At 40.3% G+C, this 23,279-nt stretch overlaps 1 protein-coding gene across 2 annotated transcripts; it reads left to right on the plus strand.

The window, feature by feature from the left end:
* Nucleotides 1-211: 211 nt before the first annotated feature.
* LOC133128637 (phosphoglucomutase-1-like) lies at nucleotides 212-15,435 on the plus strand. Of its 2 annotated transcripts, none has more exons than XM_061242324.1 (11): nucleotides 212-487; nucleotides 7,932-8,094; nucleotides 8,797-8,943; nucleotides 9,193-9,318; nucleotides 10,241-10,431; nucleotides 10,753-10,907; nucleotides 11,844-11,959; nucleotides 12,588-12,723; nucleotides 13,017-13,242; nucleotides 13,816-13,950; nucleotides 14,523-15,435. In XM_061242324.1, the coding sequence occupies exons 2-11, from the start codon at nucleotides 7,989-7,991 to the stop codon at nucleotides 14,610-14,612; spliced, it is 1,428 nt and encodes a 475-aa protein (XP_061098308.1). In that variant the 5' UTR covers nucleotides 212-487; nucleotides 7,932-7,988; the 3' UTR covers nucleotides 14,613-15,435. The 2 variants fall into 2 exon arrangements, with proteins under 2 accessions (XP_061098308.1, XP_061098307.1); XM_061242323.1 differs by lacking the exon at nucleotides 212-487 and adding an exon at nucleotides 6,122-6,414 and having other exon boundaries at nucleotides 13,017-13,200; nucleotides 14,523-15,434.
* The last annotated feature ends 7,844 nt before the right edge of the window (nucleotides 15,436-23,279 follow it).

Consider the following 23,279-nt stretch of genomic DNA (forward strand, 5'->3'; position numbering starts at 1 on the left):
ATTTATCTTCTGTAGTCCTGCCCAACTTAAATTACAATTCCTAATTATGTCCGCCTGGTTTAACTTAAGTTATGCAGCTGAAGCCAATATGTTCTCAATTTTTGACGTACAATTGGCTGCATCAGGCAATTAACAAATTGTACAACGAATAAAACTGATTGTCTACAAAGTTCAAGCTCCCAGCGTTAATGCAGCGTTATTTATTTTCTACTGTGTCACTGTGACACGTAGCCTTTTTTTTTTTTAGTCTAAGTAAGTAAGAAGTAGGCTACGTGCAAATATGCGAGCCCACACATAGCCTAAACGACAATTGGTAGCCCTAGACAGTGTGTGACATACAGAGGTCACAGACTATATTCATCTGATACTCTAGGGAAAAGGGAGAGGCTGCAGCTTTGAAATTCACTTTCTGTCATTGGAAACTGCTGACACGGAACTTCCAAGTGGCGGTGATACTGTAGCAACTGTTTCACTTGGAAACCTGCAGGTAAGGGAAGACTGAAATAACATTCAAAAGCTTAAAGCCTTTCCACACGCATAGTATATCATGATAGGCTTATGTACGGAATTATTCGAATGAAAGTAGGCTCTCGAAATTAATCGGCTCATTATTAACTACATGTAAACTGTCAATGTGGTAATGGTCAGGCCAATATAAACTTTAAAAAGGTCTTAACTGCTGCACTATAAGTTTGTTGCACCAGGCGGTGACCTTTACTGTGCCACCTGTTGGCAGAGCACAGGTGGGGTATGGACTGTGAAAGCTGCCTGTTCCCACGGTCTCCTGAAAGATACTCCATTGTAGACAGTAGCCTAATCCTCCAGACCATAAAAATACATATCCCCTGTTCACTCCAATATGAAGTTTCTTCTTTACACAAACCAACATCAGTATTTTCCCAACCCACAGTATGGATTTTTTATTCCAGGTTCAGATGAATACTGGCTTGTATCCAATGCATTGCAAAACAACACAACAATATTATACAATACAACCTTTATTATCCAGCCATGATTGGAAAATGATTTACCCAAGAGGCTAAAATAACAAGTCCGAGCGAAGAGAATAATGTTTTGCTGGCAATGCAAGCTGCACATGCTGCCTCTAAATAGTCATGTTAATGCTGTCTTTATGGTGCGTTTTCTCTATGCTTTCAGAATGATTACTGTAAAATTGATGTGACACTTCATGGGACACGACAAGGTCAGAGAGACCATACATTTTAACCATCTACAAACCATCTGTAACCAAGATTCAGTTAAAGGGACCAAAATGTTTACTGATGTTAAATACATGTTTTAGTATGAATAGAGTATATATTATTATGTATACATATATGATAATATAGTATACATATACGCTATTATGGCCTGGATTCAATCAAACATTTGTCCTTAACTTCGACTGCCAGTTAAGTGTTAGCCTTTCTCTTCAGAAACACAGTTTGGTGCTCAAAAATGATATCTAAATTAAAGAAGAAAGGATGGGATCTGTTGCCCTCCCATATTGGCCAGTGAGAGCCCCGTCAGTGCAAGAATGTTGCCTCCATGAAATGGTCCCAGACATTTTTCATATTTATTGCATGATCATAATTTGTTGACACAAACTCAAACCAGCAGTGTATTTGAACCAAACAAATCCATGGTTGGAGAAGCTCACTGTTGAAACTGAAGCAATAGGTCACTGATGTAATCATGCCTTCTGACTGCAATTAACAACTTTTTTGAGAAATTAAAACATTATGAAGTGAAAATGGCTGACTCTATAGGCACAATGCTTCTGGGCGGAGGAGGGGGACACCAAATGAAGAAGGGAGAAAAAAATCCACACTTAACATCCATGAGGGAAAAAAATACTGATGGAAGGTCCCAATAAACTATACTATTCTTTCTAATTCTGTCAACATAGCTTTGACTGTTGTGACATTCCACCCCTTACAGCCATATTCACCTCCCAGTTCACTAAGCTGTGATGTGGCCTACAATAGTGGTTAAGAATCAGGTCTTTCATGCAGAAGTTTGTCAGTTCAAATGGAAAAGTTCTCTATGCCATAAGCTGTGGAATCAAGATGGCATTTATGTCAATAAAAGCATTCTGAGGTTGATTAATGGAGAGATGAGTCACACTTTATTGATCCCATAAGCAAGTCTAATTGTTAAAATTGATCCCACAGCACTGTCCACCTACATTGCTAAAAAGAGGGGAAAGTTTTGATGGCCCTCAGTCACAAGTCAACAATCTCAAAAGTTATGATACAGTACCCTATCATATAAAATAGAGAGCATACATTACATAGACCATAAAAATGGACAATTAAGCAAAGCAAAGATGAAAAATGCCAAAGGACATTAGGAAGGAAATGCAGAACAAACTACAATACTGGGTGCCACACTTTGATACTATAGTAGACTCTGTAGGTTACAGCCCTTGCACTGAAATATTTTATGCAATCATCGGAAAGGACATAATAACAGATCTCCAAGCCAACCTGACTTGTCAAGGACGTCCTATTTGTGCATCTGATAATATAATGGCATCTGATTAAAAACACCTGATATGTGAGATAAGGAAAGACATAGGCCAATGCAACGACATTGACAGTACCTATAGAAGTCAGACATCTGGATAACTGAGTTCCAAGACCAGTAGCAATGGAGATGAAGGAGCGAAACCATAGAATTCCATCTCCTTCCATGCAAACATTTCATAACATACTCTTCATTTTTTATATTGCTGAAACATTCCTTTTCTGCTTGGTTTATTATACAGTATGAATGCACTTCATAATGGGTTTTTTTCTCATGTGCAGTAAAATGTGCTGCATCGAAAGAGCCAATTTCAGCTCATGACTCTATGTTTCAGACAGAGAACATAAATTGCTCAATTGGGAAGCAGAACTGTTTCACTTATTTATGTTATGCTCCTTAGGAAATATATGAAGCTCAATGTTTAGATAGTTCTTTTCAACATTCACTTGTTGAGATCAAACTACCAACCACATTATGAAAAATAATAAGACTTGATTATTGTTTTTGACAATTGTCATACTTCTCATTGATTTAGCAAAGGCTGTTTTTTTTTGCTGCGTGAGCAAATCTTTGTCTAACATGACAGATCTGGATTATGATTACATGTCCAATTTTACGACTTTAACCGCAAATGGACTGTCTTGGAACGTGGCCTTGAATAGCAGCTTGTCTCAAGGCAACAATTACCATATCCTGCCTCCATGTGATATGAAAAAGGATAAACAGATCTGTTAATAATCCAAACTATGTGCTTGAAAATGTTCTGGACTTTTTGATGAAGCAATACATTTAACACCCAACCATGTGAGAGCAATGTGATATGCTATCTGGGGCAAGCTACAAATGTATATTTTACAGTCGTTTACTGTGACAAATGAAGATACTTTTTGGTGAGAGAAAACCTAACCTGACCTGACCTTATGAAAAAAATGTTTTAGCTGAACAATCGGTCTATTCACCTCATACTCATCTTAAGTCTTCAGCTGAATCACATGAATAGTTTAATAATGTGTGATTATAATAATTAATTAATTCAAGTTGCACAGAAAGAAAATACAAAGAAAATGAAATGTTGTTTTTCCTTAAGGGATGATTCCTTTGCTGATACAGGCATCCAAACACATACACTCACTGCACACATAAATGTATCAGTGTCTCCAGAAACCCTGTGGCCCCTGAATGTAACACCCTGTCAACCAGTGTGACAACTCAAACAAAATGTTTTCTTTCTTTTTGCTATTTGAAACAGTCCAAAGTCTTATTTTATCAATTAAATCCATTTCACTGTTTGAGTTCATAGAGGTGACATGCCCTAAATCTGGATGTAGTTGCAGTTCCAACATGTGTGATGTGATATTATTTGTTCAGAAAATTGCTATAAAACTGCTATAACACAGCACTGATGCAGTTGCTTAAAAGCAGTCCTAATAGGCACCAGTCACCTGCATTATATTGGAACGCTCTGTGCATGGATAGGAGGACTGCCACTGTGAAAAGTTGTTGCAGCATTACAGATAGTGGAAGTGCTCCATGCACACTACAAGGGGTAGCACATATAAAGGCAGCATTATCTATCCAATATTAGGAGCTAGCCAGCTATTCAGTTAGCCAGTATATGCTACATTAGAATAATGGGCCAACAGTAATAATAATTAACATTAAATATGCAACGTTCAAAGTGCTGCAACAAATAACCTTATTTTCGCTACGGGTATTCGGTTTTTTAATTATTTATCCAGATATCACTGGTCACCCTTGACATAGCTTTGGTCACCCAGAAGTCAGCGCTCCCACCCAAATTGTTACAGTGTGCTACCCCCTCGTGGAACACCAGTGCATTTCAATTCTCCGAAATTGCGCGACTTTTGCTTTTTTTGTAAGCTGCAGTATCACCAGTAAACAGTGAATCAGATTAAAAGTAGGACAAAGTAAAAAGAAAATAATGGAAAAAGAGAAAAGAAAAAAGGTCTATGTCTCTGAATAAAGAATTTGTATGCTAAGAAAACTTCTATTGTATTCATTGCTTTTTTATTTAATGATGGGGCAGCTGTGGCTACAAACATTTCATTTCATTTAGGGATACAATGAATTCAGGCTTTTTATTTGTGAATTGTATTTGTTATAAATAATTATTGTTGTAGGGACCAAGACTTTTGGCGTAGTAGCCCTGGACCTTGGGTCGCAAATATACGAGAGAAACGGGTTCGTATTTCTGCGTAGCTATTTGACGCTTTTAAAATGTTATTTTGCATTGCTTTTTTGTTGTTGTTTTCCCATCTGTTTGTGCGCTTTAGTAACGTACTAATGTTTCATTGTTGTGTGTGACACACCTCATGATCACAATAAAAAGGCTAAATAAATGCTATACATATGGATATATAAAGAGACTTTCTTCCACATCAGATAATGTAGGCTTCGTGTAATTAATGTAATTCATATACGCAGAACTAACCTTAGGCCAGAAGATAATATGTATTTACAAAGCAAAACAGCGAGTGATTCTGATAACAAGAATTCCTTTACCATAAAAAACAGCTCCTCGGCGTCTTTAAATATTGAAGCAGGAGTCACCAGCAGGAATAATTGGTCGACTTGGTTAGCACTCAGGTACTTATTCTGCCACCTAACGGCAGCCTACGTTAATCTAAAACACCGTTGCTACTTTCCTGCAGATGATGAAAATAATAACTGTGAAAGCCTAGGCTTTTACCGTCGGGAAGCCCGGAACCAGCAAAATAGCTACTGTAAGTCAATACTAAGTTGAAAATTTCGCATATTTGCAACTATCGACCCGGCTGGAAGACATGATGGCACACTAGTAGTGGGCGGCAACGGAAGTTATTTCATGAAAGATTCAATTCAGCTGATCATCCAAATTGCTGCTACTAATGGGGTAAAGGTATACATTTTATTATCATGAACAAGCTATACATCATACATACATGTATTTTGTATATTTTTGTTTATGTAATCAGTTACTTCCTTTATGTTGTCAATTTCCAATATTCAAAATACAAATGTTATTTTATCTTAGTGATTAGTTTATTGTAGAAAAGTAAGATTAATTGCCATGGCCTGGCCATATTTTGTTTCCTGTCAGTGTGTGCTGTGCAGGCAGTAGGTGGTCTCTACTAAGTGGCAGGTTGCTAGGCAGTGTTGGCAGCTGCCTGCTAGGCAGTTTTGGCAGGCAATGGGCTGTGCCTGGGATAGCATGCTTCAAATGGTGTCGCTTCCCTGCTATATATCTGAAAGTAGGGTTCAGCCTGTTCTGGGAGGGTAGCGCTGGGCTATTCTTGGGCAGGGTAGTCCTTGTGTCAGAGATCAGATGAGGGGAGACTCTGGAAACCTCCAAACATTTTCCAAAAAGTATCCACACTGACAGTGCACGAGGGCAACCCTGCTCCTCCCCAACCATCTTCTGGAGGGCGCCTCAGCCCTGACAGTGATCCCCCCAGACATGTGCAGGAGCGCGTCTTCAGTTACAGCCTGCCTCTGTGAGGTGAGGTCCCACAGAGTTATTTTTGGGGCTCTGCCCCCTCCCCTCCCCACATCGTTCTGTTCTCCATCTCCACCCCCGTCCTGAAGGCTTTGACAAACGCTCCCGTCATTTGGGGCTTTCATACCGCAATGGACGACAGTCCCCTCCAGCTTGTTACCCTGCAGACTGTTCCCTACGCTGACCAGAAACCAGGAACCAGTGGCCTTAGAAAGAGGGTGTGTGTTTTTGAGACCAAACGGGACTACCTTCAGAATTTTGTGCAGAGTATATTTTTCTCCATCGACCTGCGAGACCGTCAGGGATCCACCCTGGTAGTAGGAGGAGATGGCCGCTATTTTAATAAAACTGCCATTGGAGTCATAGTGAAAATGGCCGCAGCCAATGGGGTCAGTGCCACCTATGTTACTTACAGTATCTGAGTAAATGTCCTGTCTAACCCATGTGAGTCTCTACATGTCTGAAGGTGTGTCGCTTCCAGTTCCTGACATGTGTAGCTCTTCTGTTGCTTTTTTGAAGGCGTGTCTGCTTCAACTAACAATTTACAGCAGGGGTAGGCAATCCTAGACAATCGGTGTACCTAGATTATTTTTCTGACAATTACCCTGGTACAGTCAGCCTATTTTCTGTAGACACCAATGCCAGTTCATTTGTTGATTAGACAAATGAGAATACATTTGGAATACATAGCAAAACCTATGTATTCACACACAATAAAATTATTTAGATGCTCTTCCTTTTCTTATCAAGGAATGTAGCTAAAGGAGGAGTTTATGAGGGAGGTGACAAATGGGAGGATGTCAAGGTGGATGTTGAAGTCTCTCAGGAGGATCAGCATGGTGCCGTCCTCAGGGAAGGAGCTGAGGACGGCACCATGTTCTAGTTCATCAAGGAACTTCCCTGGGGCCCTGGAAGATGATAGACAACAACAATAAAGTGGTTAATAGGGTAAGATATTGAGACAGAGTGGTACTGAAAAGTGGATATACACAGGTCAGAGAGGGGGAGAACAGAGAATTTCCACAAGGGGGAGATCAGCAAACCAGTACCAGTACCAGTACCACCATGGCCGGATGGCCATGGGGTTTGAGAGAAGGAGAAGGAGGATGAGAGGACGGGAGGCATGGCAGCATTATTGGCTGTAATCCAGGTCTTGGCGAGGAGTAATCCAGGTCTCAGCGAGGGCGAGGAACTGTATGAACAGGGATATGCAGGGATGCAGTCAGCCTTCCTTGTGGCAGACTGGCAGTCCTACAGCGAGGGGTACCAGAAATTGGAGAGGTTCCGTTGCCTTGGAGGGCCAAATCGCAGGAAGTGCTTTCTGTGGAGGAAAGAGTAGATTGGAATGGTGTAAAACATAACATAACAAACTAGGATAGAGCATTGCTCTCGGCAAACCTATAGGCTATGCTTTGCTTATTTTAGGATTGGCTAATCGGCAAAATTAAATTAAATTAATTCCACAATCAAAGTAGTAGGTTAACTAAGTGAAAAAGCATCTCATTAATTACAAACACCAAGTAACAGTTTCAGTAATCAGCAGTACACACAAAACTAACATCAGATAAAACAAGGGTGGTCAAACCTCATGCTCTTAACATGCTCTTAATGTACGTATCATGCTCTAGTGGAACGGACTTCAGCAGTACCTACACACCTGGATGAAATATGCACTCACATTGTGTGAAATATGCATTGTTGTGTGTTCCAAAGAGAATGGTTATTCAGGCAAAGTTAACATATTTGTGGTAGCTGTAAATGTGCCAGTTCCATGGGTATTCCATTAGTTGAGCTAGCTGCATGTTAGTCCCTCTAAACAAGGCTTTGTGAGCAGTTACATTTCTTAAAATGTATGTTTGGCACAGAAGGATTTAATTGACCTGCCTCCCTGTGTGTTTTCCTGTAGTTTGGGAGGTTGGTGATTGGCCAGAGTGGGATCCTGTCCACACCAGCAGTGTCTTGCATGATCAGGAAGATCAAAGCCATCGGGGGCATCATCCTTACCGCTAGCCATAACCCTGGAGGGCCCAATGGTGACTTTGGCATCAAGTTCAACACTTCCAACGGAGGTGAGCTGGCGGCAACAGCAGCGACAGTTAATGATGTATAATGCTACTGCTACCTGAGACTGATGGTACAGGAGCCAGCATTAAACTGCACAACGGCAATCACAACAGCTGCTTTATGCCAAAGCTCCCATTCCAATCCTGTAGTTAAAGCCTGCTTTTCCCATGGCTGAAAGGAATCATTTAAATTCAAGAACTCATAAAGGCTACATATATCAACTCAATACTATGCATGAGAAAACTGGTTGATGATCTTCTCATCAAGAGAGTCTCTGTAACCCAACATCTGTGGAGGATGTCTGGCTGGCTGGGCAATGTCACACTACAATCTGCAGTATGACTCTAATAAGTGGCTAAAGGCCAATCAGACTATGATTAGAAATACAAGGTTGAGTAGCAGGGTCTATTTAGAGGAAGCCAGGTTTACTTAATTTTCCCATTTGAAACATTGCATACCCTCCAAGACCTTGGATTCCTAAATGTCACACAGTTATTTCTTAGATCAACAGTTCCTATAGTATGGCTGGTCTCTATCCAGGAGATTAATTTCTAGCAGTCTCACAATGAAGAGCTAGAGAATTCTATGCATTTGCTTTAATCCTGCTAAAGGATTGATCTGTTAAGTTTAGCGGGGTGGTAGCTACACCCTAATCAGCCTTTGTGAGTCTCTGACATGAAGCCCTTCTGTCTTGTGACCTGATGCAGGCCCAGCACCTGAAGCAATTACAGACAAAATCTTCCAGATCAGTAAGACCATCGAAGAGTATGCAATCTGCCCAGACCTCCAAGTTGACCTGTCCACCATCGGCAAGCAGACCTTCGACCTAGAGAACAAGTTTAAACCTTTCAAAGGTCAGCTGAAGGCCTGGAGTGGGGAGCGGTGGAGTAAGGGGGTTCAGTCTGTCAATGTTTACACCAGAACACATTCTCTATATTTGGTAGTTGATTTAAGAAGGATATTTACCCTGATTACTTCACAGGAACTAAGCGAAATAAGGAGAACTGGGGCACTCAAAGCTCAGAAACACACCTGTAATATATAATGGTGACCTTCCACCCTGTTTTATTAATAACCAATTATTGTGTCATTTTGCTCCGCAGTGGAGATTGTGGACTCGGTGGAGTCCTATGCCAACATGCTGAGGAACGTCTTTGACTTTGCTGCCCTGAAGGAGCTGCTTTCTGGAGATAACCACCTTCGAATCCGGCTGGATGCCATGCATGGGGGTAAGAGGTGGGGCATTGCCCTGACAAGCCAGGGACAAATTAGTTGCATTTATATTCAGGTATACGGTTTGCCAGGTGGAAGCAGCTGTAATTCATTAAAGTCATTAAAGCATACTTCATGCTCCAAGTCATTTCAAATTCATGTTACTAAGCAGCAGATACACAGAACATTGTTTTGAGGTTTGTCTGGAATGTTAGAATTGAAAGTCAGTGGAGTAATACTGAGTAATTCTTTGAGAGCCCCAAGGCATCCAATATCCACACGTCATTGCGTGCTTTCTAAGGAGGTTCCCATCCAGGCGACTCAGACCAGCAGCCGGTAGCTATGGTGATCACATGGCACTGTCGTTCATGGATTGGGGGCCTGCCATGACATGCCTGCTTAGGTTTGGGTTTCCTTCAGGGTCTGCTCTGTTAAGAGGACCACCTTGGGACAACAGTGAAACTAAGCAGGAACAGTCTATGACTGTGACTGTTAAGGCTCTCATCCCTCCTCCATTCAAAAGCCTCCAAATTCTTTGACAGTGCTATGTTTGTGCTATTGTGAGAAAATAGAGCCTGCTATTTTCACATTAGAGAAAGTGTTCACAACAACATTGTTATCTTTGCACTTTGTGTCTAATCATTTGATCAGCAAACCATCTTTCACCTTTATTTTGTACGAAAAGCCACGGCAAAAGCTGTATGAATTATCAAAATAGACAGAGAATGAATTATGCTAACTTCAATATAAAGATGGCTTAGTTAGGTAGACTAGTCTGTTTCGGTGAGTACATAGATTTGGATGAAGAGAAGCTAGATCAGGTAGAGTTCTTTAAAAATGCTTGATTAGATAGAGTTAGGGTGTGTGACAGATTAACATTTCCTCAGCATTCATTCGCTTTCTGTGTCTCCCTTTCCGTCCCTCTGTGTGCCCCTGCAGTGGTGGGACCATATGTGAAGAGGATTATCTCTGAGGAGCTGGGCTCTCCTGCTAACTCTGCCATCAACTGCATCCCCAAGGAGGACTTTGGGGGCCACCACCCTGATCCTAACCTCACCTATGCTGCAGACCTGGTGGAGACCATGAAGGGCGGGGAGTATGATTTTGGAGCCGCTTTTGACGGTGATGGTGTATGTGCGCCGTTACTAAAGCCCTACTTGAGCAATTTATGGTTCTCCTCTTTTACACAATAGGGGGGTTAGCTTTGGTTATGGAAGTGGTCCACTGACCCCTTTTGAATCCGTCCTCACATGTAAACGAAAATGCTTTCATGATGAACAAAGGTGACCAGAGAAAGTGTTTTGGGTTGTCCATTTTTAAGTTTGCACATCAATGCCTTACAATCGACTATATCCCTGGAATTCAGTTGTGTGTAATAATCCTAAATCAGGTAAACGCTTGTGCTTTTCATACTGTGTACACAAGCCTTATTCCCGCTTGTGTGTCCTTAGGATCGCAACATGATTCTGGGGAGGCAGGGTTTCTTTGTGAACCCCTCTGACTCAGTGGCTGTCATTGCTGCCAACCTCTTCAGCATCCCTTACTTCCAGCAGAGTGGGATTAGAGGTCTGGCCCGGAGCATGCCCACCAGTGCCGCACTCGACAAGTAAGAGCGGTGAGCCGGGAGTCCCCGGTCAACCCTGCCAGACTGCCTGATCTGCCTGACTTGCCTGATTCATTTGCTGTTGACTGTTGTCGGGTCACAAAACTTTACAAATTTCATTTTTAATTGTTTATTGAATGATAGCTGTGACTCATAAACCTGCAATTTTAACAACATAATATATTTGAAATGTAACCTTCTTTAGATCCTACTTAGCTAGCTTATTAGCAGTCTTTGAGAAGAATGAAGTTATCGAAAGTGGAAAAATTTCTGGAAGGTGTTTAATTGTAATTAAACAGTTGCGTGTGGTACATGCAAGGTATTGGTCTTTGGTCTGTACCAGCATGGTGTGTGTGTGTATACAATTTTGGACTTTAGGATGACCTCTTGAATCTATGCAGATTGACAAGCCTTGATGGACCGATTGGCCTGTGACTCTCAAATGATTGGAATCATTTCTTCTGTTCTTCTATTTTTTTAATTATTAATATTGTTCATATGATCATGATTAGATGTCAGCCACAGCATGTTTCAGCTCAGCAGATTTGCTCATGACACATGTGCACAGTTAAACTGCATTGGAATGTCCACAGTCTGTGGATTGCAGCATCTGCTGAGTGAATATGTGTATATTGAGCATGTGGCATTTTATTGAGTGAGCTGTCTCAGCATGGGGTGCCCATTAGAAAAAGTGGTTGACAAGTGTCCAGCCAGGGAGTGTCTCCCCAACACATAGCATGAATTTAGGCCTGAAAGAAGAGGTTGAAGGTTGAAGAAAGAATTTGATTTGGATATTTGATTCTGATATTTAAAGAGCTTGAAACATATGTTGTTTCTGGAAATGGAAACGTAGGGGATGAATATGAGAGTAATTATATGATTTTTTATAGGTTCTGTAATCATTATGGTTCAAGAAGTGCTGTCTTTATTTTGGCTCAGTGTAGCTAAAGCCATGCAGATCCAGCTGTATGAGACACCCACGGGATGGAAGTTCTTTGGGAACCTGATGGATGCTGGGAAGCTGTCCCTGTGTGGAGAGGAGAGCTTTGGCACAGGTGAGATACAATTCGTACTTTTGTACCTCACAATCATTTTTTTGGATTAAAACAACCAATATTTAATATCGAGTCACAACTCATCCCTTCTTGGTCAAGTTGACCCAACTAACCCATTGTTTCGACTATCCTCGGTCTTCCTAACTATGAAACAAAGTCCCAAGTACCATTTGTTAGTACTGTACTACTGTAGATAAGTACATTTTATAGCCAGTCTCACAGTAATTACCTGTGAAATAAAAATAGTTATGTAATAATTACCTGGTATTTACCCAGTACATACTAGATAATTAAAGGCTGTAAAATAAAGCATGACTAAAATATGTCTTTGTCTCAAGACTTATGGAGCTCACTGTATAGAGAATTGTAGGGGTGCTAATGTAAAGGGGCTAATGTCTTCTGGCTGAACACTAATGTAGTGTACTTTGATTGACTGATCATCTGCATAGCTTATAACTATAAGACAAAAAAAATACACAACATTCTTATACAGCATGTTAAATTCCTTTGCATACCTGTGAGCTGCATTTACTGACACCTAAAACCAAGAGGAGTATTACTTTCTAAGACACAAGTTAGTTGATGTTCTTATTTGAAGTTGCCTCACTGCACTGCCTTCTTCTGATAGGCTCTGACCACATCCGTGAGAAAGACGGGCTGTGGGCGGTGCTGGCCTGGATGTCAATCATTGCTGTGCGGAAGCAGAGTGTGGAAGACATCATGAAGGACCACTGGCAGAAATTTGGCAGAAATTTCTTCACAAGGTGATAACTGCATACTACTGTCCTCTAGTGGTTAAACTAAAAAATACAGAAATAAGTTTGGCGGATATTATGCAGAGGAGTGAATAAACACATCTCTCTGCTATGCAAGTAAACTTGGTTTATGACAACACCGACTAGAGTGTTTTCAAGAATTCTACTGTGAAATAGCTTACCAAACTTGGAAACTGGGAAATTTACTTGGGAATAGTACTTTTCCATAACAGGAACAGGCAGACATGATTCTGGTATAACGACTACTCAGTCAGCACAATTCATCTGTGTACCTTTGACAGGTACGACTATGAGGAAGTGGACTCGGATGCTGCCACTGAGATGATCAAGGACCTGGAGGCACTGATCCTTGACAAGGCCTTCATTGGGCAGAAGTTCTCAGCTAGAGACAAGATTTATGAAGTGGAGAAAGCTGACAACTTTGAGTATAGTGATCCTGTGGATGGAAGCATCTCAAGGAATCAGGTTAGAGCCTGTGCTACAGTATGTGTCACAGTGTTTGAGAGAGTGAGTTCATTTTGTTTTTACCTTTTAAATACACTCTATCCTGCCCCCTCACTTACCACCAGCAATTTATCATGTATAAATGTCCTCCCATTGGAAAACATTGCATTTCTACCCCACTACATCATACCCTGCTGTCTGCCATCCACAAGTACTCTGAGCTGATGAAATTGTATATAAAATATATAAAGATGGTGATATAACCTTGTTATATCACCAGCAGAATCTATTGTTATGGAAAATGGTGACTTATGAACATAATGATGTTCATAAGTTAGATCCTTGTAGTGTCTAACAATATCAAAACCTGTCAATAAGAGATTCCATGTGTGAGAGGTAAGATAATTAACTTAAATTCAGTCTACCGGCAAAGTCACTTGGATAAGGGAAGGCATAAAAATTGCAGAACAATTACAGTAGATTCATGTTTCATAAATATATGCTGCAAATATGTATCTTTCATATTGTCAACATCAGTTTTAAAACTTGCGGTGTGATATCGGGGTGCTATATTAGAATTAATAGCAATTATGTGCAAATCATGGGTCTCACTTTGGTATCTTTGTTTTTTTTCAGGGTCTTAGGATCTTTTTTTCAGATGGTTCTCGCATAATTTTCCGCCTCAGTGGAACAGGCAGTGCTGGAACCACCATCAGGCTCTACATAGACAGCTATGAGAAAGACCCTCAGATGATATATGAAGACCCACAGGTGTGTAGGGGCAAATCATTTTGAATCACTCAACTGCCCTTCTCAATTGAAACCCAACTGCTTCTGACTGAGCAGTTGAGAATTACTAGATCTTATCTGACCAGCATGGTTTAAAAAAATTCAAATAATTTCCCTGTTAAAATGAATTGGTTTTCATCAGACAGAAGGTAAACATTGTGCAAAACCATGACAAAGTTAAGTTTTTCTCTAAATAAATTGAAGGGATTTACATACTGCATGACATACACATGTGCAGAAATCATCTTGGCTTTACACAAAATCTGTCAATCAATTGTTTCTTCTTCAAAACATTTCATTGGAGGATGGTTGCAACAAATCTTGAACCTCCCAAGCAAAATTAATTGAGTTATTAAAATGATTTATAGTTGCACTGATGAATGGGGGAATATGTAAAAATGTATGACTAAAAAAGTGCAGGTCCAAGACATAATGATCCAAAATAAACAATAATAAACATTATTACTACCACACTATTATTTTCTCAGTGTTGGCAAAGATAGAAATACTCTCTGAAAGCTAATGGTTCCCTTCCTGTGCTATGTCTGGAGCAGGTCATGCTGGCTCCCCTGGTGACTATCGCTCTGAAGATCTCGGAGCTTCATGAGAGGACTGGTCGAAAAGGCCCCACAGTGATCACATGATGCCTCCATTCTGTTGCACAGCCCCACAAAAACTCACCAAAACAGATTGCCCAAATCTGTAGAATAATGCTCAACCCAAGACAAGACCCATTAAACCATACATTCATAAGTATTTTTCCCCGTTGTTGTTTGTGAAATACCTGCCTGTGATGGAATGTTCTGTGGTTGGTCAGTGAGAAAATATAATTCACTCTCTGAACTTCACTACACCAGCATCTCTACTTTGTTTGTGTCAAGGCCCAACCTCTCCCACAGTGGTAAAACAATCGCATATTGTGGTAAAAATTGCTTACTGGTTGTTTTGTTGCATATTTCACAACTGGTGGCTGGTAATAGTCCGGTAGTCTGGATTTGCTTGAGTTGACTGAAGAGATGAGACAGACCTACAAATACACAACTGTGCACTCCAAATTGAGAGACAAAGATCAAATCAATGTTAAAAGAAAAGGAAAAAGAAGGGTTCATGCCAGTCACAGCATAAACAGGCCTCCACACATGCAAAGCTGAGCTACAGTATCTAAACCCACAAACTAAAGAGATAAGCAAAGAGCCCATAGGGTATCGACCATAACCCCCTACGTAGGCGGTCTCAGACTGCTCCTTGATAACCACGCCTTAGAGAGAGGGAAGAATAGTGCTGCAGATTATAGCCAAATACAAATATGATCGCTATGTGTAGGCATCAAACAGGGTGGTACATTCAGGGCTGCACAATTACAACTGATGTTTAGCACACATGATCGACTGTATGGCCACACAACTGGAATAGAAGTTTTATCAGAGAATCTCCATCCACCAGTGAAAGATGAAAGGACAAGCTGAAAGTGTTTTCTCCTTGTGATGGGTCTGTATCCTGGTGTGACAGGGACATGCATGCAACTGTTGCAGGACCTGTATCTCCACCTCTGTATGAGTGTGTAACTGTTACTGCACTAGAAATGGTCTTTTAATTAACATGTTTTTATTTTTTAAACGGCAGAATAAATAGACAAAAACTTTAATCTTGCGTTTATCATTTACCAATAGTGATTTTGGCCACCAAGTGGCGCAACGTGAACACAATGACATGAATGGGCGCGTGGTTTTCTGTGATGGTTTTTCGAGGAATGAAGGGTGGAAAACACATAAGTACCAAACTGATTACACAGGGACACGCCAGTCACTGGAGCGGGCTCCTTCGAAAGGAACAGACAGCAAAGTGGCTAGAGGAATAGCGCTTCTCTGCGACTGCACGTGAGCATACGGCACAGTGGATGTAGAAAGTCAGTTTCTTACACCCGCTTCATAGCTAGCTCCGGAGGAATGTATCAAATACGACAGACTGCAAGCTGGAGGTATCGGCTCGACTTTCTTCGTGGCATCCTGCTACTGCATGTTGGCTTCGGGATATGCCTTGCGACCGGTAAGAAAATTATTAATCTCATAAGTTTTCGGCCAAAATTATTTTCATAATGATTTGATTTTAAGTCAAACGTAACAAAGTGGTGGTTAAATATTTTTAAATCACATGAAGCAAATTGCATTTAAGAGGCTAGCATTGAACTGGAGTCGCTTAACTGATAGCGCGCCTCGGTGAAATATGTAGATGCTCGCTGTCGCTGTCACCTCTGGGAGGGCAATACCATGCGATTAGCCATCGAATATAACATTTTGCAAGTGCCTGAGTTATGAATTCTAAGAACTGTAAAAACTGAGGTATTTTACCAGGTGTTGAAGGTGGATAGGCCTGTATGTTTCCCCCTTTCAATTTGAAAATTTCGGTTAGGAAAGTTCTGGCGCATGTGCTATATCTTCTGAACCACATGATTGTGACAGATATTAGATGAACCATGTGCGTCACATTTTAATGAAATTGCAGTACAATTGTATTAAATTGGCTTCTGTCGGTTTACTTATTTGTGGCATCTTCAACATTGGTTCCTTGTCAGTATTCCTGCCAGTATTGCCTGTATTTGAACACTCGGTTACACTACAGCACCAGAGCAAGAGTCGCTGAATTTTAGAAACTGATAATCGCTTTAAAAATCGTTTCTCATCTAATCTCCGATCATTGACATGGAAGTAGCAAGGGTTATTGGGGTCCTGTAGTTGGTGATCTAATTTCTATTTGATTCTGAATTGGTCTTTAAAACAATGCATGCCCCTTTAAAAGTAAAAGGTTAGTGCATTGACCTGGCTATGGAGGTGTCAAGCTGAAATGCTACACAAAACCATGAATCTGAATGTATGTGTTTTAAAAATGTATATTAAAAAAGCATTGTAGTTTTTGCCTTGTTGATGAGTTTAAACAAAGTTGGGCCAGTCAAGTGGAAATTTATGGAATAAAACTGTGATCTTTTTCAACGTCAAGTCCTTTTTCATTGCTTGCTAGCGCCTTTACTTGATGTCACTGAAATTATAAGATGACTCATCACAAAATTTGGGAAAAAATGTGATGGGCTTAGGTCTTCCATGATAAATGTCTTCCTAAATTTACTCCCGCCAACCAGTTTTTTCCCCCAAAGCTCAACACTGGCCTTTAAATTGAATGTTAATAGGTTCAACAGATTTCAGTTTATACCCAACTTACTTATATTTAAGGTGATTGTGTGTATACAGAAATCAGATTTCACATTATCTAGAAGGCCTGTGGATGTGTGTATCCAGCTGTTGTGTCACTTCACATACCCAGATATGAAATGCATATACATATAAAATGTGTGAGCAAGCAAGAAAGAACTAACGATAAAAAAGTACCATACAAGACAGTAAATTGATTAAAATGGGAATGAGTTTTTCAAATATTTAACTGGTACACAAGTGGTCGTATCGGTTTAATCGCACTGAATTCCTGCCACAAATTATTTTGCTATATTTTTATTGGTTTGTCATCTGTTAGAACAACATTCACCTGAGCATATGCTGTAACATAATTTAACGACTTAAAATCGTCATGGAAATTTTAACTTTCAAGAGCACCCTTTCTCCTCTAACACTGTCAAATTTAAATAAATATGTCTTGAGAGTTTTACCTCTTGGAGGACTTTGCAGAATTTCCGTTGATAAAGGACTAGGGTTAAGTAAAGATAAAAAGCCAAACACATCCCAGTTAAGCCTTGCTTCACAAAGGTTTGACAAATGTTCTCCATTACTAGAAGCCATGCATCACGGCTCTTCCTGTAATTACCTCAATCGGGAGAAGCCTGTACGGGAAACGAAGGCAGAGAGAAAGTTGAAGAAGAAGGAAGAAAGTTGTATTTAAAAAATAATAGTTCACTCAATCTTCAAATATTAGAATGTAAAAATAGTTCACTCAATCTTCAAATATTATTACTTCTTAGTAACTTCATGTGTGCTATAGCACAGTGAACGTCAGGGTGTACTGTTGTGTATCAATGCATACACTCAGTGAGCACTTTATTAGGTATTTATTAGACTTATTTATTTATCGGTCTTCTGCTGCTGTAGCCTATCCACCTACAAGGTTTTTGTGTGTTTCGCTCTTCTGCATGCCGCTGTTGTAATGTGTGGTTATTTGTTTTACTGTCACCTTGCTTTCAGCTTTGACCAGTCTTGCCCTTCTCCGCTGACCTCTCATTAACAAGGTGTTATTGCCCGCAGAACTGCTGCTCACTGGATGTTTTTTGTTTATTGCACCATTCTCCGCAAATTCTAGAGACTGTTGTGCGTGAAGATCAGCAGTTTCTGAAATATTCAAACCACCCTGTCTGGTACCAACACACATCACATTTCTTCCCCATTCTGACATTTGGTCTGAAATACAGCTGAACCTCTTGACCATGTGTGCATGCTTTTATGCATTTAGTTGCTGCCACATGATTGGCTGATTAAATATTTGCATTAACAAGCTGGTGTACAGGTCTATGTAATAAAGTGGTTAGTGTACATATGCTGTGTTAATTATTGAATTACACCTGAATATACATGCTGTGTTAATTATTTAATTAAGTTTCAATGTGAGGTTTCTCTGCACTTCATTGATTCATTGTCAAGTAGTTTCATGTGTACAGTCATGAGTCCGTTTCTGTTTCTGAGACAAACTGTATTACACTTAAAATGCTTGTTTATAATGCTTGGGGGTGGCCTGTAGCGTAGTGGTTAAGGTACATGACCGGGACCTGCAAGGTCAGTGGTTCGATCCCCGGTGTAGCCACAATAAGATCCACACAGCTGTTGGGCCCTTGAGCAAGGCCCTGAACCCTGCATTGCTCCAGGGGAGGATTGTCTCCTGCTTAGTCTAATCAAATGTACGTCGCTCTGGATAACAGCGTCTGCTGAAATGCATGTAATGTAATGTAACTGTGGGGTGTAATAAGCAGCTATATTAGGCATACATTGTTACATGCTATAGGTTGTTTTGAGTTCATTTATAAAAGTGATGTTCATTTGTGATTTATTAGATTTGACATGTTAAAACAGCTTTTCAAACCACATCAAAAAGATATGTAAGATGTTTAATTAATCCATTTCTACATCTACACTCTCCAGATATTACAAAGACACATTCCTCAGTAAACATGTCATTCCAATTCTTTAAAGCACGTTTAGATTGACATTAGAAATCCACTAAAAAAGAAAACTTTATTGCAAATCCTTCAGATGATGCAATTATGTAGCCTTTTCATTTTTACTGAATTGCACACTTCATGGGAGTTAATAAATACCAGGCATCAAGAGTTTTCAGCCAAGATGAATCATGTTTTTTTTTATGGTGATAAGGCAGCTTGGAAGTACATTCATGTATACATATGCAAGCATTTCTGCTTAAAGTTGTGTGTGTTTGTGCATGTGTGTGTGTTTACACGTATGCACATGCATGTAGGCATATGTGTTGGCATGCATGCGCTTGTGTGTTTGGATGTGTGCTTGTGCTTGCGCATGGTTGTATGTGTGTCCCAGGTGTAGGCACTGATGTGGTGAAAGTACTGCATAATTTGATTTAGCTGTTTGGTGTTTATATGTTGTGCAGATGCAGCCAGCTAAGGTAGTGATTGCGGATGGGGGGTGGAGGTTGCGATCATGGATGGGTGGGACGCAACACACCCCCCCCCCCCCCACTTTGTTTTCTTGCCTCCCCCCGCCCCCTACAGATGGTACCAAAGGTGACCGCATATACCACTATATTTCATGCTGAGAAATGGACAGCCTTTTCAGTTGGCCTGAGAAGATTAATTTCCTTAAGTGGACCAAAAATATTATGGCATACTTCTTTATTTAAATGCCAACACAAACCACATGAGCTCAGAATGAATCTGGATGTAATTGTTCTTCAAAGTGGATTGGAGGCTTTGCCTCCCTCAGCCTCGGAGCGGTAGAGGTGTTGACTATTAGAAATGCAAGAAAATATATCGCAGCACATATTTAATTATACTCTGTGGGAAGGTTATGTGAAGTTGCTGAAGAAGCGCATGTTACAAGCTCTTCTCCAGATTAAATCGATCAACGTTCTCCACGCTCTAAATTGTTCTCAACTAATTCCCTGGCACAAAAGGAAAGCCATTTAAACTGCAGGACGGTATTTTTGTTCTTTAATCATCTGTTTCTTGTACAGCTAAATATTGGCTCGGCTTATTGTTGGGACAGGGCAAAATGGAATTGGGACGGGGTCGGTATGGGTAATTACATGGAGAGGGGGCAGTGTTGGTTGTAGTTTTGGACCGGGCTCTGTGGCTCTTATTTTGGTCGATTTAAGATAAATGGAGACAAAGGAAGAGTGGGGAAGTCAAGCCCTACACAATACAGGCCTCTGTGTAGATGGTGTGTATGTCTGATTAGTCCAGGGGTTCCCAAACATTAATCTCAAAACCCGACTGACAAACAACAACAACCGCAGGCTGAAATATAAGTCAGCGGAAGAAGGAATACGTCTAATCAGGATACCATTACATCATAGATCAGTCTATAGCAGATAGAACCTCCCATGGTCACAAAATGACTCTGCTTTCTGAGTGGTTTTGAGATATTTCACTTCAAAGATACCAAAGTGAATGGTCAGTAGTCATGCTGGCCAATGGAATGCTGCGAGTTTCGAAAGCTGGACAGTTAAAAATCCATGTTTTACGCTTATCTACTTGCCTTTGGATAATCTTCTTTTGCCATAATATGCCAACTCACTACAATAACACAATAAGTGTATCATGTTCATAATTTCATAACAGAAGTGGGGGGAAATAGTGGGATTAGCAGGATGAAATAAGATACAAATGTTTTGGCGTTCTGAATAAATGTATGCCACAGGCTAATGTTTTTTGTAAATTTATGAGCAATTTCCCTATTCATTTGCTAGTGTTGAGCAATCTAACAAGAGTTCAGCGAGTCGTTTATGAGTTTTCATTCAAATTATGTGTTTTCTCTTTGAATCTCACAATCCTACCAATGGCTATGTAAATATTATGATCATTTAACAACACGATGTCAGACACCGAAAGGCGATTGGTTCAAAGAAACAGAAGTAATTATTTTGTTGTGGTTCAAGTCCAGTTCATCTCCCATTGTAACCATTAAAAGAAAAAAAAAGACCTGGCATATCTGCATTTAGAAAACGCAGTGTATTTTTCTCTTGTAAAGAAATGCAGAATCCTGCATTAGCACGATCACTGCTGGTGTAAGCTGTTTTTCCCCACTCCCAGGCCTTTTTTATCCCACTTCCAAAAATCTGTTGCACTTTATTGGCTGCTAATTGCCACTGGTGTCCTTTAATTTCAATTCCATTGTAGTTTGAGGGCCAGGAATTCATTGGCCTTTGAAGATTAGTTTGCCACCAGAGATTTGGTTTAGCCAAGTAGTTTAACAGATGGATTGGAGTTATTGAGAACAGTATGTTGCTACTATTAATGGCTTTGCCCAAGTTCAGATTGAATCTTTTTTTTTTTTTTTGTCTGGTAATAAAATAAAATGAAAGGGTGCTGGTCTCTTTTTGAAGCTCAAATATGTGTACTTGTGAAGTACACATTCATACTGACTGTCAGGATTCAATTATTAATGAGGAAAATGAGCTCTCATGTTTACTTTAGGGTTATTAACTATGGTAAGCACTTAGATGGCAGGACCATTTAACGGGATACTGATTAATTGCTAACTTGAGCTGAGAGAGTTTAAGTTTGAAAATGTGGGCTGTTGGGTTGCTCTCGGATCGAATCCGACCCGTGCCAGGTCCTACTGTGGCCGGCAGCACACAGGAGCATTGCATAATGGCTTCATGCTTTTTGGAGCCCGTCTTCTGCACACACGTTCACTCATTTGCTATCTCAGCCTGGCTCTGTGGTCCAGCCAGACCACACTGACTTTGGAATTCCACATTGGCATTGGAATTCAAGTGGCATTTCCCCAACGCTTAGTGACTGTTAGCCAAACACCAACAAGCAGCAGCCAGCACTGTGTGGGGGACCAGACCTATGGTTTCCCCTGTGAAAACTGCAGCGTGTACTAGAGAGAGAGGGGAAGAGGGAGGGAGAGACAGGGAATAGAGAGAGGGATGTATTGAGGGCCAGAGTGAGGGATGAGGAAGAGAAGAAGGAAGGAAAAGGGGATTAAAGGATAACATGGGTCATTTTCATATATCGTATGAAAATACCAATACTGTTTCTGAAAATGTTTCTGTCCAACTATCTTTTTGACATTTTCCTACCCCATTTAGTGTTCAACCTGGAAGCGATTCATTTCAGTTATGCGCGGAAGTCATTAAATACAGCTCAGGAAGATATAATTTCCACTTTCAGAAAATGCAACCTATTATCACGAAAAACATGGGCAGTATAGTTTTTACCAAATTTACCTCAAGACGGAGCAAATTATTAACTTAGTTGGGGACTATTTTCAGTATGTTGGTGCTGCACATTTGTCTTTTTAAGTACTTTTTTGACTGCAACGGAACTCAATGACTTCTGGTATATCAGCGTTGACTAGATGGACAATAATTGTTTGTATGACAAATTCATTGAGAGTGGAACAGAAACATTATCAGTTTTGTGTTTTTCAAATGATATGTGTGCGATACTGAGGAAATTAAATTCACTTAATGTTATTCTTTAAGGGAGGCAGAAAGGGATCGAAATAGGCACCACTGTAACTTTGGTAGGCGCCTGCCTCCAAGACTAATATTAGCCTGTGAGTGTTCAAAGGGCACATGGTAATGCAGCACAGCCTTGGTTTCTGAGTCTTATTTGTAATATGTTTGGACCCTCTCAGCTAATGGGTGACGTCTTTGCATAGAAGAAACGGGAGTCCATTGACTGAACCAGGCTGCAGCATTGGGGAATGTACTGACTCATATGTGCAGTCATTTCTTCTGACATTGACATTCCCCTGAAGTGGAAACCTTCTGTTTTCGTGAATTACTGCCTTCATAACAAACATAACAATTTTCTGCTTCATTTGTTTACTACAATGGCTTTTGAAAGCATTGCCACACACATCAAATCTGGATTTTGAGGTAGATTACGTGAACTACCAAAATTTGGATATTGGTATTTGTGTTCTTTCAGATAAGTGAGGCTGACTTTAGAGGTCACATGAGATAATTGCAAATAACATTATTTATTTTGGTTTTTGATAAACATACTGTATTATTCTTTGACATACCTCATTGTTCTAGCAGCAAGTTCGGCCCAAGCCCTCACTTCCCATTGTATACTCTATGCCAAACCTCCCAGAATCTCTTCTCAATAC

The sequence above is a fragment of the Conger conger genome, chromosome 5, assembly GCF_963514075.1.
Source record: "Conger conger chromosome 5, fConCon1.1, whole genome shotgun sequence".
NCBI classification, from domain to species: Eukaryota; Metazoa; Chordata; class Actinopteri; order Anguilliformes; family Congridae; genus Conger; species Conger conger.

What these genes read in the sequence shown, in the direction of transcription:
- LOC133128637 (XM_061242323.1), top strand. Translation starts at nt 6,157, where the DNA reads ATGGACGACAGTCCCCTCCAGCTTGTTACCCTGCAGACTGTTCCCTAC. An exon ending in AAATGGCCGCAGCCAATGGG is followed by an intron (nt 6,415 to 7,931) that starts GTCAGTGCCACC and finishes GTTTTCCTGTAG; the next exon opens with TTTGGGAGGTTGGTGATTGG. An exon ending in GAAGCATCTCAAGGAATCAG is followed by an intron (nt 13,201 to 13,815) that starts GTTAGAGCCTGT and finishes GTTTTTTTTCAG; the next exon opens with GGTCTTAGGATCTTTTTTTC.